At 44.7% G+C, this 17,531-nt stretch overlaps 1 protein-coding gene across 1 annotated transcript in view; it reads left to right on the forward strand.

The window, feature by feature from the left end:
- The window catches only part of EEPD1 (endonuclease/exonuclease/phosphatase family domain containing 1), a 144,702-nt gene that overhangs the window by 81,197 nt on the left and 45,974 nt on the right, over positions 1-17,531 (forward strand). The window contains exon 3 of the mRNA XM_050785498.1: positions 3,147-3,198. Within this exon, the coding sequence (XP_050641455.1) occupies positions 3,147-3,198 (52 nt within the window). The remainder of the gene's footprint in view (positions 1-3,146; positions 3,199-17,531) is intronic.

The following is a 17,531-nucleotide window of genomic DNA, read 5'->3' on the forward strand; positions in this document are numbered from 1 at the left end:
TTAAGTGTACAATTCAGTGGCATGGCATAAAGTACATTTACGTTGTATAATCAGCACCATTCATTGTCTCTAGAACTTTTTTTTTTTTTTTTGAGACACAGTCTCCCTGTGTCACCCAGTCTGGAGTGCAGTGGCGTGATCTCTGCTCATTGCAAGCCTCGACCTCCCAGGCTCAAGAGATTCTCCTACCTCAGCCTCCCGAGTAGCTGGGGTCACAGGCATGGACCACCACACCAGGCTAATTTTTTGTATTTTTAGTAGAGATGAGGTCTTGTTGAGAGGTGCCAACGTGCGAGCAGCCCTTGCTCACTCTCGGCGCCTCCTCTGCCTCGGCGTCAGCTCTGGCTGGGCTCGAGGAGCCATTCGGCCCGCCACTGCGCTATGAGGGCCCCTCTCTGGGGCTGGCCGAGGCCGGAGTCTACTCCCTCTGCTTGAGGGGAAGTGTGAAGAGAGAGGCGCGGGCGGGAGCTGGGACTGCGCGCTGCGCTCCCCACGGTTTTCAGGTGAGCGCGGGCTCAGCAAGCCCTGCTGGGCTTGATCGGAGCCTCCGCTGGGCTTGACCGTAGGCTGAATCCCGTGCCTGGACTGCCGTTCCCTCTTCGCAGGTTAGTTGGCCACTATAGCAGGCCTCTCTTTCTCGCTTCTGCTCTTTTTCTCTTGATTGTCTGCGATGAGCTCCTTCTGGGCTGCCGCAGTGCCCAGGTGTGGCAAAGTCCCGTTTGGCGAGTACCAGTGAGAGGTGAAGCCGGCTGGGCTTCTGGGACAGGTGGGGGCTTGGAGAACTTTTTTGTCTAGCTAAAGGATTGTCAATGCACCAGTCAGTACTCTGTCAAAACGGACCAATCAGTGCTCTGTGTCTAGCTAATTGGGTGGGGACTTGGAGAACTTTTCTGTTTAGCTAAAGGATTGTAAACACACCAATCAGCACTCTGTGTCTAGCTAAAGGTTTGTAAATGCACCAATCAGCACTCTGTCAAAATGGATCAATGCGCTCTCTGTAAAACGACCCAATCAGCTCTCTGTAAAATGGGCCAATCAGCAGGATGTGGGTGGGGCCAGATAAGGGAATAAAAGAAGGCCACCCCGCGCTAGCAAGTCGCAAGCCATTGGGGTCCCCCTCCTCCCTGTGGAAGGTTTGTTCTTTTGCTCCTCTTTTACTCCTCGCAATAAATCTTGCTGCTGCTCACTCTTTGGGTCTTTGGGTCTGTGCTGCTGGAACACTGACTCTGAAGGTCTGTACCTTCACTCTGGAAGTCAGCCAGACAATGAACCCACCAGCAGGAACAAACAACTCCAGATGTGCCGCCTTTATGAACTGTAATGCTTACCGCCAAGGTCTGCAGCTTCACACATGAAGTCAGTGAAACCACGAACCCATCAGAAGGAAGAAACTCCGGACACGTCCAAACATCAGAAGGAACAAACTCAGGACACACCGTCTTTAAGAACTGTAACACTCACCGCGAGGGTCTGCGGCTTCATTGTTGAAGTCAGTCAGACCAAGAACCCACCAATTCCGGACACGTTGTGATGTTGTCCAGGCTGCTCCTGACCTCCTGAGCTCAAGCAATCCTCCTACCTTGGCCTCCCAAAGTGCTGGGATTACAGGTATGAGCCACTGCGTTGGCCCTCTAGAACTTTTTCTTTATTCCAAAGAAAAAGGTGGTGGATACAATACCTCTCCATTCTCTTTCTCCCTCAGTCCCTGGTAAGCACCATTCTGTTACTGCAAAGGGGTCCCAATGCAGACCCCCAAAAGAGGGTTCTTGGACCTTGTGCAAAAAATTTGGGGCAAATCTATAAAGTGAAAGCAAGTTTATGGTAGAGTAAAGGAATAAAGAATGGCTGGCTAAGGTCAAGCGCAGTGGCTCACGCCTGTAATCCCAAAACTTTGGGAGGCCTAGGTGGGTGGATCACTTGAGGCCGGGAGTTCAAGACCCACCTGACCAACATGGTGAAACCCAGTCTCTACTAAAAATACAAAAATTAGCCGGATGTAGCGGCGCACGCCTGTAAAACCAGATCCTCGGGAGGCTGAGGCAGGAGAATGGCTTGAACTCAGGAGGTGAAGGTTGCAGCGAGCCAAGATCACGCCACTGCATTTCAGCCTGGGTGACAGAGTGAGACTGTCTCAAAAAAGAAAAAAAAGAATGGCTAGCTATTTTTATGGTTATTTATTTATTATATGCTAAACAAGGAAAGGGGTGGGCAATTCCCAGAACTGAGAGTTCCTCCGCTTTTTAGACGCTATAGTGTGACTTTGTGATGTTGCCATGGCACCTGTAAACTGTCATGGTGCTGGTGGGCGTGTCTTTTAGCACTAATGCATTATAATTAGCATGTAATGAGCAGTGAGAGCGACCAGAGGTCACTTTTGTGGCCATCTTGGTTTTGGTGGGTTTTGGTCAGCCTGTTTACCACACCCTCTTTTATCAGCAAGATCTTTAGGACCTGAATCTTGTGCCGACCTCCTATCTCATCCTGTGACTTAATGCCTAACCTCCTAAGAATACAGCCCAGTAGGTCTTGGCCTTATTTTACCCAGCCCCTATTCAAGATGGAATCGCTGTGGTTCAGATGCCCCTGACAATTCTACTTTCTGCCTGTGTGAATTTGATTACTCTTAAGATACCTCATGTAAGTGAGATTGTATAGTATTTGTCTTTTGTGACTGGCTTATCTCACTTAGCATGTCTCCAAGGTTCATCTGCGGTGTGGCATGTATCAGAATGTTCTTTGTTAAGGATATGTAATATAGTCCATTAAAAGTATGTACTCCATTTTGCTTATTCATTCATCTGTTGGTAGACATTTATGTTGTTTCTACCTTTTGGCTATTGTGAATAATGCTGCTGTGAACATTGGTGTGCAATTACCTATTCGAGTTCCTGCTTTCAATTCTTTGGGGAATATACTTAAAAGTGAAACTGCTGGATCATATGGTAAAAATTATTTTCAAATGTAGAAACATTTTAAATACTTTCAAAATGGTCATTTTGATTTAAACAAAAGGTCATCTTAAGATGGCAGGTGACATAGAAATGCAGGATGAAATTTCAGCCTTTTGTTCTTGTGACTTGTTTGATGATCCTTGGTGACATGAAATGATTTGTTTTTCAAGTGTGGTTTTGATTTTTTTCTTACAGCATCAAGCTGCTAGCTGTGCAAGAACTGCTTGACAGAGAGGCTTTGGAAAAGGTAAATATTTTACTCTTCCTTCTACATTCACAAACCAAGAACAGAGGGCCACACATAAGAAAAATTCAACTCCCTGTCACCAGAGACAGCCCCTACTGAAAAGACGGCCAGTTATTTTGTATTCCTGACAGTCATGCTGAATTTTAACCTCAGCCCCCTACCTTGCTGACGTTGTGTTCACGCCTACAAACTCTGGGTTGTGTGGGGGTTGTGCGAAAGGCAGAGGCTCGCACTGCAGGGGGCCGTACTCTGGAGGAGGCTTTCTGTGCTTTCAACCATTAGGAGCCAGAGGCCTCACGCATTCCGGAGTCTGTGCTGGCCACCTCACTGCATTTCTGCTTGCTGTGTGTTATTATCTGGGTGTAGGGATGATGGAATTGAGACCCAGTGACTTGCCCAAGGCAAATGAACTAAGTAGAAGAGGGATGATTTGAATCCCAATAGTTCCATTTCCAAAACCAGTACTTCTCTATTCAGTAGTCAAGTTTTTATCTCTTTTTAGGCTACTACTGAGGATTGGGAAACTGCCTCCCTGCCCCTAAACTAACGTTTTTTAGCAGAGATGGGGTTTCACCATGCTAATGTTTCACTGTGCCTTGGAAGAGACCCCCAACGTGTCTTGGCTTTCTATGTTCAAGTCAAGCCTGGGGTTGGGGATTTTTTGCCAGTTGTGGGTTTAAGTTTGGCATGCGTGGTGGGGTGGGCTCCACAAAAAGGGCTGGGTGGGCACCGAGGAAGCCAGGGCCCCCTACTTGCCCACCAGGAGCCTCCCAACTGATACCAAGCTCTCAGACCCTGAGGAGCTCAGGACTCTTCCTGCACGTGTAGCTGCAGGTGATAATTAGAATCTGTGATGCTAACATGAAGCAACAGCACCCAAACAATACTCATTTATTTTTGGTTAGAGAGACAAGCACTTGAACTATATTTGTTTATTTTTGGAATTTAAAATATTTGAGGGGGCCAGATGAGGTGGCTCTGCCTGTAGTCCCAGCACTTTGGGAGACTGGAGGGTTGCTTGAGCCCAAGCATTTGAGACCAGCCTGGGCAACATAGTGAGACCTCATCTCTTCAGAAAATCAAGAAATTAGCCAGGTGTGGTGGTCCCAATTCCATGGGAGGCTGAGGCAGGAGGATCACTTGAGCCCAGGAGGCTGAAGCTACAGTGCACCAAGATCATGCCACTGCACTCCAGCCTGGAAGTGAGAGCAAGAGACCCCGTCTCAAAAATAAAATGTTTGGATTAGTAGTCAGTCTGCTGGTTGACACTAAGACAAATAAAGTATTTAAAATGAACACCAACCAGTGATGTGGGGGGAGAATGGGGCCTGAGCACTGCTTTGGATTTGACGTCCCCTCAGCCTCATTTCTATCTTGGGTAAACCAAGGATAGAGCTGCTGCCTGACCTCAGAGAGGCAAAGCGAGAAGCAAATGAGTTAATGTAGCAAAAGGGCTTTCTAAATGCCAAAGCACTCTACTCATATTAATTCTTAATTACTTATATTAATTCTTAATATGCATTCAGCCATTAAAACATAGTGGGTCAGGCTATAAAAGACATCACTGGGCCAAATGGCAACATTGGATGTGGATAGTAAATGAGATGAAGGTATTGTATTCACATTAACATTTCCTGAAGTTGATAATTGGCTTGTGATCATGTAAGAGAATGGCCTTGTTCTTAGGCAGTGGTTCCCAACCTTTTTGGCACCAGGGACCAGTTTCCTGGAAGAAAAATTTTCCACAGACCTGGGTTGCGGGGATGGTTTCAGGATGAAACTGTTCCACCTCAGATCATCAGGCATTAGATTCCCATAAGGAGAGCACAACCTGGGGACTCCTGTTCTTAGGAATTAACACAGGAGTATTTAGGAACAAAGAGGCATGGTTATAACTTATTCTCAAATGATTCAAGAAAAAGATATAGTGACATATATATATCAGACATATATGCTGACGTATATATAGAGAGAGAAAGATGAGAATAACTCATCAAGTAAATGAGGCAATATACAAACAATTGATGCTTCTGTGTAAAGGGGTGTGTGTGTTCCTTATATGTTCTTGAAACTTTTTTAGTTTCCCCCCTCAAAAAATTGTCATCTTAGTATTCATCATGGTTATTTGTTTTATTTCTCAATTTAAAAAAAACCGTCAGATGGCTGGGTGCGGTGGCTCACGCCTGTAATCCCAGCACTTTGGGAGGCCAAGGCAGGCAGATCACAAGGTCAGGAGTTCGAGACCAGCCTGGCCAACATGGTGAAACCCCATCTCTACTAAAAATACAAAAAATTAGCTGGGCATGGTGGTGCACACCTGTAGTCCCAGCTACTCAGGAGGCTGAAGCAGGAGAATTGCTTGAACCTGGCAGACAGAGGTTGCAGTGAGCTGAGATTGCACCATTGCACTCCAGCCTGGGCAACAGAGCAAGACTCTGTCTCAAAAATAAATAAATAAATAAATAAATAAACAACCAGCCAACCATCAGACAAAGCTGGCAAATGTGGAGCCTAGTGCTGGGGTATATCAAGGATATCAGTATAATAAAAATGCAGGTGCCAAAAATGGTTATGGCTGGGCACAGTGGCTCACGCCTTTAATCCCAGCACTTTGGGAGGCTGAGGCAGGTAGATCATTTAAGGTCAAGAGTTCAAGACCAGCCTGGCCAATATGGTGAAACCCCATCTCTACTAAAAACACAAAACTTAGCCAGGCGTTAGTGGTGTGTGCCTGTAATCCCAGCTACTCAGGAGGCTGAGGCAGGAGAATCACTTGAGCCTGGGAGGCAGAGGTTGCGGTGAGCCCAGATTGCGCCATTGCACTCCAGTCTGGGCAAGAGTAAGACCCTGTATCAAAAATAAAATAAAATAAAATAACAGTCATGTCTTTTGAGCTGTGTGTAGACCTGATTTAGAGAGGCTGCTGAGCCAACCCAATCCGTTAGTATTAACTACTTGCAAAACCTAACAGAGAAGTAGGGTCAGGGCTTACTGTGGCTGGTGGCGGAGCCAGTCGTGCTGCCCTGAGGATTAGATTTTGATGCTGAGGCTGCAGTGGAGCAGGCCCTAAGCCCACCTAACTGGATTATCTTGGATTACTTACTTTCTCGTGCCTTAGTTTCCCAGTTTCTAATTCTAATTCTTAACTCACAAAGGTTTTAAGATGACTAATTAGGTAGTTCATGTAAAGGACTTCAACACTGTGCCTGGCACTCAGTGATCTCCAATAGTTAGCTGCTGCCCGTGTTCTTTTCTCTTCTTCCTCCTCCTCCCCCACCCTGATTCTCTCTCCCCAAGTCTGCTGATGATTTTTGTACTGTTCCCTCCATCTCAAAATATGACCGGTAAGAAGCTTTACAAGATGGTCTGAATACGCACAGGGGCCAGCAGGCAGCCAAATTCACTGAGTTTCCTCCTCCTTCCTTCTGTTCATTCATTCATTCATTCCCTTATGCTACAGGCATTTGTTGAGCTTCCAGTGTGCCAGGCAAGTGGCAAACATTTCTTGAAAAGTTCAAAAGCAAACAGTCATTATGCGCTTGATAGCCAGTTACATTTTGAGTGACATATAATATATTACCTGGCGTAGTGCTATTTTGTGCATCAAGATTGGTCCAGTTGAGGCCAGGCGCAGTGGTTCACACCTATAATCTCAGTACTTTGGGAGGCCGAGGTGGGCGGATCACCTGAGGTCAGGAGTTTGAGACCAGCCTGACTAACATGGTGAAACCATGTCTCTAATAAAAATACAAAAAAAAAAAAAAAAAATAGCTGGGTGTGGTTATGGGTACCTCACAGCTACTCAGGAGCCTGAAGCAGGAGAATCTCTTGAACCAGGGAGGTGGAGGTTGCAGTGAGCCGAGATTGCGCCACTGCACTCCAGCCTGGGCAACAGAGTGAGACTCTGTCTCAAAAAAAAAAAAGGATTGGTCCACTTGATATGCTGGAGTAAGATGAGTTCCTAAAGGGCCTCGTGACTTACAGATTCCCTTCCACCTGGACTGATTAAAGAGCCACCAAGAAAAGTTATTTGTCAAATGTAGAGCTTTGCCACTTGAAGTGTTGCCCACAGACCTGCAGCATTAGAAGCCTGTTAGAAACGTAGAATCTCAGCTCCCTGAATTCAGACCTCCTGAATCAGAGCTGCATTCTAAAAAGCCCCCAGGTGATTATGTGCTCGAAAGTTCAGGAACGCTGCTGTAGAGTATCATTTATTATCACCATTGCTGTTATTCACTAGTCAGAAAGAATCTATGAGTTGTCAATTTGACTTTTATGGCCAATTAAGCTCTTTTTCTTTTTTTTTTTTTTTTTTGGCACCAAAAGAGAGGAAGTAAACACAGTCATTTTATTTGTGAGAACCCAGTTTTTATTTTTAGTTCACCTGCATCTTCCTTTCATTAAGAAAATAGTCTTAATAATAGGTAGAGCCAGCAAAAAAGGGCTCAGTTAGACACACATTCTGCAAACCTCAAACCTCTTTTACTGCCATGCAGCTGAGCTTCAAATGACAACCTGCCTTTGAGTTTTGTCATCACTGAACTCCCGACACCCAGCTGTGATAGAGCTGGTCACTTCTAGCCAGATAGTCCCAACAGTGGGGACCTGCACAGGCCTCCTCTTTTAAGATGGAAGCTATTCTAAAGGGGCCATTTCCTTCACAAATACTGGTAGATTAAATTTGAACAATAAAAGATTTAAATTATGTAAAACCTAATATAAAAAGCTAATAGCAGTCTTTCAAGGTCTCATAGAAAATAAGTGCTTTTTCTTGCTAATATTAGGCCTTGTTATTAGGATCTTAGTATTTTAAACTTAAAATGACCAGCCATTTGCCTAAGCATTACATGGTTTTAGGTAGACGGCCTTCCCATTTTTAGATGTGCCAAGATTTTCCTGTTTTCCGCAGAGCCCGGAGCCAGCTCTGAGGAGGTTCCCAATTGGCAGAGCCGAGTTCTCCTCCCGGTGTGGCCTCTGCTGAACTGCTCTGTCTGGCAGAGGATCTTGCCTGAAGACCCCGGCCCCTTTCCTAGTCTGTGAAACTGCTATCTGTGGTTCCTTCCCACTCTTCAATACCTGGGCTTCATTTTTCAGAGTTGATTTTTTTTTTTTTTTTTTTTTTTTTTTGAGATGGAGTCTTGCCCTGTCGCCCAGGCTGGAGTGCAATGGTATGATCTCGGCTCACTGCAACCTCCACCTCCTGAGTTCAAGTGATTCTCTTGCCTCAGCCGCCTGAGTAGCTGGGATTACAGGCATCTGCCACTATGCCCAGCTAATTTTTCTTTTCTTTTTTTTTTTTGAGATGGAGTCTCGCTCTGTTGCCCAGGCTGGAGTGCAGTAGTGTGATCTCGGCTCACTGCAACCTCCACCTCCCAGGTGCAAGTGATTCTCATGCCTCAGCCTGCCGAGTAGCTGGGATTACAGGTGCCTGCCACCACGCCCAGCTAATTTTTTTGTATTTTTAGCAGAGATGGGATTTCACCATGTTGGCCAGGCTGGTCTCAATCTCTGAGCCTCAGGTCACCCACCCACCTTATTCTCCCACAGTGCTGGGATTATAGGCATGAGCCACTGTGCCTGGCCACAGGGTTGATTCTTGACAACATTGTGAAGAGGGGGATGTTTTGCCCTTGTGTACTCAGTTTTCTAGTATTTTCTCCACTTCCTTGCTTCAGTGATCCTTACTGTGTTTGGGGGCTTTCCTGTTTCATCTACCCTACTTACCATCAAATCACGTGTTCTGGGAAGAAGTGAATGGTGAACACAAGCCCAGTACATAGATACACAGAGTCTCTAAGACATAGATCAGTGGGGTTCTAGTTTTTGCCTCTTATTCTTTGTCTTCATTTAGGTGCAGTAGATTGGGTGGGAGGTGGGGGACCCTTGGGGGATCAGGCTTCTGAGTTTCTCTTCTCTCCTAACACTACACAGAGCCAGTTCCCAGACTAGTAAAAGTGACTTGTCACTTATTTTTAAAATGTCATAAACCATACAATTAACAATCTAAATTCCTCAACCAATTTCTTGTTTCGAAAAATGGTTAGAACCATGAGCAGATGATCTAAGATGTGTGAGTGTCAGTGCATGTGACAGTGGTCTGAAAAAGTGTTTTGGATTTAGATGTGCTTTTTTCGTCAACCATCCATAAGGTCCCAAGAGCGAGCACTTGCTGTAGGAAGGATACATGTCATGCAGTTCTCTGTTGTTTTTGCTTTGAGAGTGGGACACTTCTGTTTTTCTGAACTTAAGTCACAGGGACTTGTTTCCCAGGCTTTAAACACAGGCCCATCTAATGCCTTTAAATGTGGCATTTCTTAAAAGGAAATAAAAATATTGGTACAGCTTGATTTAGAAAGATCATTTCTCAATGACCCTTTCAAATGGCTTCCTGCAAAGCCACAAACAATAGTTTGACCAGTCATTCCGGCTGGACCGTGGTAGGACCAGAGGGTGGACCACTGGCTGACCCCACCTGAGACCAGTGCCTGCCTGAGAAGCTGCCTGTGTGAGCTGGGCCCTCAGGAGACACAGGCCACCCACCTGGTGACCTGGCCAGTGCTGCCTCTCCCAGGCCATGACTCTGTTATAATTACAAGTCCACTGAGTTCATGCTGTGAGGGCAGAGGTAGGGGTTGAAGCCAGCCCTGCCATTTGCTAGCTGGGGAACCTGTGAGGCCAGGTACTGGCTAGCCTCAGTTTCTTTTTAACATGGAGCTTCAAAATAATACCTATCCTATTAGGATATTCTTATGAGAAGTAAGTGAGATGTGTGAGATAAAAGCCATTATGTATATCGTAATACCAGAGTGGCAGTAGCTGGTACTATCCTTTCTGCTGCTGATTAGCTGCTGCTGTGGTCGTCGTCATTGGCATCTCGTCCTTCCTTCTCTCTGGAGAAGCCCAACTTGAGATGGATCTGTTGCCATTAAAAGATGTGAAAGAAGTTACATCCTTGCTGCTTCTTTTGCCAAATTGTCTAGGAAAAAATGCCTGTCAGTCCTCCCTGCTGCTACGTGTTTTTCTTGGAATTTCAGCTTTGGAGCCCAACTCCTAGTCTAGTTTTCCTGAAGATGGAGCAGACCTCTAAGACGTGTTAGAGTGCTTTACATGTGTGACAGAGTATGTACATTTCATCAGCAAGCCTGGGACTAGAAAATATTGAACTTGGGCCGGGCGCAGTGGCTTATGCCTGTAATCCCAGCACTTTGGGAGGCCAAAGTGGGTGGATCACCTGAGGTCAGGAGTTTGAGACCAGCCTGGCCAATATGGTGAAACCCTGTGTCTACCAAAAATACAAAAATTAGTCAGGTGTGGTGGCGTGTACCTGTAATTCCAGCTACTCGGGAGGCTGAGGCAGGAGAATTGCTTGATCCCGGGAGGCAGAGGTTGCAGTGAGCTGAGATCACGCCATTGCACTACAGCCTGGGTGACAGAGCGAGACTCCATCTCAGAAAAAAAAAAGAAAAATTGAACTTAACGGATTAGTCAGGGAGTTTCCAGGCAAACCCTAGTGGTGCGCAACGTTAGAATGATAGCTTCCTGCGAATTTTCAGAAGGAAAGAGGATAAGCTATTTTCACATAGATGTGTGTGAATAACTTAAGAATGCGAAGTGCTTGTATCTGTAATTGGTGAGGGTGTTTTCTGAATATACACACATGTACATCCATAAACACTACCTCTCATTACGTGCTTTTGGAGTGTTTTTCACTATGATTTGGACTTGCAATTAATTTAGTTTCTGCAACAATTGAGTCCTTGCTCTGTGCCAAAATTACAGTATTTACCAAGGGGGATAAAGTTATAAAGATACATTTGATTATAAAGATACATTTACATTTGAATGGCATAGAATCTCCGAATGTCAGACTCGAGACAGACTTTTAAAACCATCTAATCCAACCCTGTCATTTTGTAGACAGGACACTGAGGCCAAGGGAGTTGAAGTGCCCCCTGCCTCAGGTCCACAGCAGGTGCGTTGGTAATCCGGGACCCATCCCAGTGGACTGGGCTCCATTTCCCAGCTCCTTTAAGTGCAGCCAGCTGCTCATCTTCTATGATCTCATTTAATCTGGACATCAGCCTTAGCAGGCATACTGGATGATCATATCTCTGCATTTCCCCAGGAGTGGGAGCAGGTCCATAGGATCAGTCCTGGCCCAGGTGATGGGGAACCAATGCCCAGGTCATCTCATAGTGTGACTTGTAGCAAAACAGACTTGCACAGTTGGTGTTAGCCTCCTCCAGCAGGAGAGACAGAGAATGTGGGCTGGGGGATAGAGGAAGCAGAAGGAGGTTCTAGGTTCCAGATATGAACAATGTCAAAGGAGCACCTAAAAGTGAAGGAACACAAAGGGTGTGAGGGCTGCCTGGAGACCATCCACTTAGCAGGTTATGGGAGCCATGAGGATATGTGAGAGGATGGAGAACGTGAATTGGACACACCCTTCATTTGGGCTTGGTGTCAAAATGAATTGCTTCAAGAATCTTAACTTGTAACAATATATATACTTTAAGATACTTTTTTTTTTTTTTTTGAGACAGAGTCTCACTCTGTCCCTGAGACTGGAGTGCAGTGGTGCGATCTCAGCTCATTGCAACCTCCACCTCCTGAGCTCAAGCGGTTTTACCCCCTCGGTCTCCCGAGTAGCTGGGATTACAGGCTTGTACCACCACACCCAGCTAATTTTTTCTATTTTTAGTAGAGACTTGGTTTCACTGTGTTGCCCAGGCTGGTCTCAAACTCCTGGCCTTAAGTAATCCACCCACCTCAGCCTCCCAAAGTGCTGGGATTACAGGCATGAGCCATCGCCCCTGGCCAGATACTCTTTTTTAAAAAAACACTGTGTTCTTTCAAAAATATCAGAATGAGATTCTTAGATCCCTTATGTATTTCCTCCCACCTCTGCCACACTTAGCCCTTCATGTAGTCAGAGCTGAATTTGAATACCACCTTAAGTGATCAATATTCATATATTTGTATAAATTTGCATTGGGTTGAGCCAGATCAGTGGCTCATCATGAGTAAACTCATTGTAATCACTTTCCCAGCTAAGTTTCTATCAGCAGGAAGCTGGCAACTTCTTGAAAGGGCCGATGAGGGCCGGGCGCGGTGGCTCAAGCCTGTAATCCCAGCACTTTGGGAGACCGAGACGGGCAGATCACAAGGTCAGGAGATCGAGACCATCCTGGCGAACACGGTGAAACCCCGTCTCTACTAAAAATACATAAAAAACTAGCTGGGCGTGGTGGCGGGCACCTGTAGTCCCAGCTACTCGGGAGGCTGAGGCAGGAGAATGGCGTAAACCCGGGAGGCGGAGCTTGCAGTGAGCCGAGATCTGGCCACTGCACTCCAGCCTGGGCAACAGAGCAAGACTCTGTCTCAAAAAAAAAAAAAAAAAAAAAAAAAAAAAAAAAAGAAAGGGCCGATAAGCAGAATTGGGGGTGGGTACCGTTGTGGAGCCCAGACTCCACTGTATGGAACCTAACTCAGGCTCACTGCAGCCACCACAGCTGCCACCAGCTCCACTTCACAAACTCAGTGCTCAGGGTCCACCCAGCACCTCGCTGCCAGAAAGTGGACATTGTAGTGAATTATGGGCTAGGCTCCGCGGTTCATTGAACACACACACACACGTTCATTACACACACGTGGTTCATTAAACACACACACACACATGCACACGGATTTTCTCCTTATTCTTTGAAAATCATCACAAGATACCAGGTATATTCAGGGGCTCTCACTACCTTTTTCTTTTTATGAAAAGCTTTTCTTCTAAGTGAGCAAAAAGTAGAGTCCCCAAACAGGACTTTTAAATTGTCTTTAGTTCCCTCAACTATCAAAGATAAGCAGATTAAACCATGAGGGTTCATTTTAAATTTATTGCATTGGCGGAGTTTTAAAGCATGATGTGTCACAGTGAAGTTGTGATGAAATCAGTGCCCCTGGCCACTGCTGGGGAGGGCAGATGACCTGGTGCTGGCCTTTTCCAAGTTCTTGGGCAGTGCATTTCATTAGAGTTTGCGATGTCCCCATCCTTTAACCTGTGATCCTGGTCCTGGGAGTGTATCTTAAGGAAATGATCCATAAAAACAGGGAAATAATAAACATGCTGTGGCATGCTTTATAATTATGAATAAGTGGGAGGCAGTTCAGTGCTGTGTAGGAAGGGAGAGGGTAAAAAACTCCGTGGTAGATCAACCCAAGGGTCTAGTATATATCCATCAAAAATGATAAGATCTTTTAGCCTCATAGAAATGTGGTATAATATTTGCCATAAGGGAGAATAAGCCATTGTATCTACTGCGGTTACAACTACGTAAAACATATATTTATTCTTTGAACCAGGGTGTATTGAGTACCTCCTTTTGTCAGGGCTTGTTCTAGGCTGGAAGATGCCTACAGCTGTGGACAAGACCTTTCCCTTTCCTATCTCCTGTAGCTCGCATTGTAACTTAAGAGAAAAACCTTAGCAGTGACACAAATGTTTATTTAAATACAGTAGTAATAAGTGCTTTGAGAAAACAAGTTGTCAAGAGGGAGGTCCTCACCTGATGTTCTTATGATATCAAAAAAATATTTAAAGCCAGGTGCAGTGGCTCACACCTGTAATCCCAGCACTTTGGGAGACTGAGGCAGGAGGATCACTTGAGCCCAGGAGTTGGAGACCAGCCTGGGCAACATAGTGAGACTATGTCTTTACAAAAAAGTTTTTAAAAATTAGCTGAGCATGGTAGCGTACACCTGTAGTCCCAGCTACTCAGGAGGCTGAGGTGGGAGGATCACCTGAGCCCGGGAGGCCAAGGCTGCAGTGAGCCATGATTGTACCATTGCACTCCAGTCTGGGTGACAGAGCAAAACCCTGCCTCAAAAGAAAAAAAAATTAAAAATAATAATTACATAACCTTTTTTCCATTTTCAGTTTTTAAAAATCAATTTAATATTCCTAGACTGAATTTTTTAAGATCCCCTTGGCAGCTGTGACTGGAGGAGCAGGAGGAAGGGACTAGAAGGATGCAGGTGCACAGGGCTAGAAGGGTGGATGGTGCACGGAGATGGAGCCGCCCTGAGTGGCCCAGAATCCTGCACAGGAGACCCTTCTAGATCAGAGCAACCTATGGCCAGTCTGCAGGTGAAATCTGGCCCATAGCTTGTTTTTATAAAATTTTATTGAAACACAAATGTACCCATTCAACTTATTGTCTGTGGTTGCTTTTACACTGTAACGACAGGTTAAATTGTTGTGACAGAGACAGTATAGCCCATAAAGTCCAAAGTACATCTTATTTGGCCTTTCACAGAGTTATAGTTTGCCAGCTCTCGTTCTAGATCAGTGGTGCTTGGCTATTGACCCCTTTAAATATCAGATGAAAGCTTCATGCCCTCATCCCAGAAAGATGCATATATGTCCCTCTCCACACATAGAGGTACTCGTTGAGTTTCCATATTCAGGAAGTCCCATCTCTCTTAAAGCTTCCCCATGGAGCCCTCAGGTTCATACTTCTTGACACTAGTGGAGGTAGGATTCATTTCTTCACCCCCAAAATGTTGAAATATCTTCTCTCGTCTACCAAATGAGATGAACCCAGTGAGGAAGTGAATCAACCCTTACCAGTGAGGTTTAGTGCCCAGTCAACAGGGGGGCCATTTATGTGGTTAGAGTCCAGTCAGATTTTAGATAATGTCATGTCCCACTGGCACAGAAACAACATCCCATCCATTCTGTTTCTTTGGCTTATGGTTTGACCCCATATGGGTTATTCTAAAGGAATTATCTGGTTTATAGACACCTGTGCTCCCATTCTTAATCCTCTTCTTTCTAGAACCATTTCCTTCCTCTATAACTTCAGACAAATGTAGGTCTTCCTAAACCTCCAATTGTGCTGGCGTTTGCCTTCCTGTCATTTTTGCCACTGTCCTATTTCTCTTCTTTCCTCTACTGGTAGGTTTCTTTTTGTTGTTGTTGTTGTTGAGACGGAGCCTCGCTCTTGTTCCCCAGTCTGGAGTGCAGTGGTGCGATCTCGGCTCACTGCAACCTCTGCCTCCTGGGTTCAAGTGATTCTCCTGCCTCAGCCTCCTAAGTAGCTAGGATTACAAGCATGCACCACCTTGCCTGGCTAATTTTGTGTTTTTAGTAGAGACAGAGTTTCTCCATGTTGGTCAGGCTGCTCTTGAACTCCCAACCTCAGGTGATCCACCTGCCTTGGCCTCCCAGAGTGCTGGGATTACAGGCGTGAGCCACTGTGCCCCGCTCTCTACTGGTAGTTTTCTTAAAGGTAAATTCTCATCCTACACAGACAGCCTTCATCCCTCCTCAACTCTCCTTAACTCTTAGGAACCTGGCCCCTGTCCCAGTTCATCTCACAAATCATAGCTCACCTTCCCCAACTTCTAACCTAACCCAGAGCATTTTAGTTTTCAAAAGTTCTTTGCTTTATTGTATTAAAAAGTATGATGAAATAATTTTATGTAGAATTTAAAATTATATATATGCAATTATTTTTTGGTAATTTCTGTACAGTTATTTGATTTTTATAATGAAAACATTGATTTTATGTTGAAATATATATTTTAATTTTGCAGCCACTTAGACACAGTGATATGAATTTAGGAGTGAGAAAAGGAAATCAATCCTGCCCAGAGCTTAGCTTATGTAGGTCAGCTGAGCCACTTGGGGAGCCTGCATCCACTGCCATCTTTTACTCACGATGGTCGTTTAATTAATTTTTCTTCATACTCTGAAAGTTTCATTACTTCTTAGTCTTCTTATTGATTCTGGATTTACCGAAGAAAAGAACAGAAGTCTTATAATATCCATGCGGATTACAGACTCAGGCCAAGGCAGGGCCTACACCAAGGGCAGAAAGGTCATTTCAGTCAGGCCTGAAGGTTTTGGCGGTGGAGTTGCCTTTTGCAGTTGTTCGGGTCTAAATGTGTACAGGAGAGCCAGGTTTATTCTGGCCGTGAAGAATCATGCTCTGCCCCGCTCCATGTTTTGCTATGACTTCTGTTACCATCAACGAGAGAGAGTTTTGCTGGCCTGTCATGGTGGCTCATAAATGATAGGCTGGTTTTGTGAACTTGTCTAGTCCATGGTTTAAGCATAGTGTGCCCATGCTAAAAATTTTTCCTGTGAGCTTTCTATCTCCTTGAGATGCCCTCTTTTTTCTGGGAGAGCATCTGGAGTTCACAGTTCTGATAATGACAGAGTAGCTTATGTCAGAATAACCTTCCCTCAAATAACAATATAAGCGCTAGGGAAAATGCACATGTGTATTTGAAGGTACCAAAGTGTGGCCAAAACAGGGAGAAACTGGAGGAGCTTCAGCCGCTGAGAGGAGGAACTAGCTGTTGGTGAGCTCTGCATTGATCTGGCTCTCCCCGTTGTGGTACAGCCCAGACTGTGGGGACAGGCAGAGCTCAGACAGAAAATGGAGGCCTCTGGTGTGGTAGCATGACTGTTCTCTCCCTTTTTTTGGATCAGTCTAGATAAAGATTTCTCAGTTTTTGCTAAATTTCTCAAAGAGCATTTGGTTCCATTGGTTTTTCTGGGTTTTTTATTTTCCTATCCTCCATTTCATTAATTTCTGCTGTCATCTTTATGTTTCTCTTCTTCTCCTTCCTTTAGGTTTAATTTGATCTTCTTTGCCCAGTGTCTTAAGGTGGAAGCTTAGGTTATTGATTTGACATCTTTCTTCTTTACGTCTGTAAAGATCTGCTGCCATACATTTCACTCTAAGTGCTGCTTTAGCTAGTATGTTGTATCTTAATTTTAATTCATCTCAGAGTATTTTTAGGTTTCCCTTGTGATTTCTCCTTTGACCCATTGGTTATTTACAAATGTGTTATTTAATTTCCACAAATTTGTGAAATTCTTATGTTATTGATTTCTAATTTCATTCCATATCACTGTGGTCAGAAAACATATTTTGTTTGATTTCAATCCTTGTCAATGAATTGAGGCATGTTTTACAGCCTAGCATAAGATCTGTCCCAAAGAATGTTCCATGTGCACTTCAGAAAAATGTGTATTCTGCTGTTGTTGGGTAGAGTCTTCTGTGATTGTCCAGAGATCCGGTTGGTTTATGGTGTATGTTGTAGTTCAAGTCTTTTATTTCCTTGTTGATCTTCTATCTGGTTGTTCTGTTATTGAAAGTGGGTATTGAACTCTCCAATTATTGTTGAATTGTTTTTCCCTTGAATTCTCTCAATTTTTGCTTTTGTATCTTAGGGTCCTGTTATTAGGTACACATATATTTATAACAGCTGGGTTTTTTAATTGATTGACTCTTTTATTATGATTGGATGTTCCTCTTCACCTCTAGTAACAG

This window comes from Macaca thibetana, chromosome 3, assembly GCF_024542745.1.
Source record: "Macaca thibetana thibetana isolate TM-01 chromosome 3, ASM2454274v1, whole genome shotgun sequence".
In the NCBI taxonomy this organism is placed as follows: domain Eukaryota; kingdom Metazoa; phylum Chordata; class Mammalia; order Primates; family Cercopithecidae; genus Macaca; species Macaca thibetana.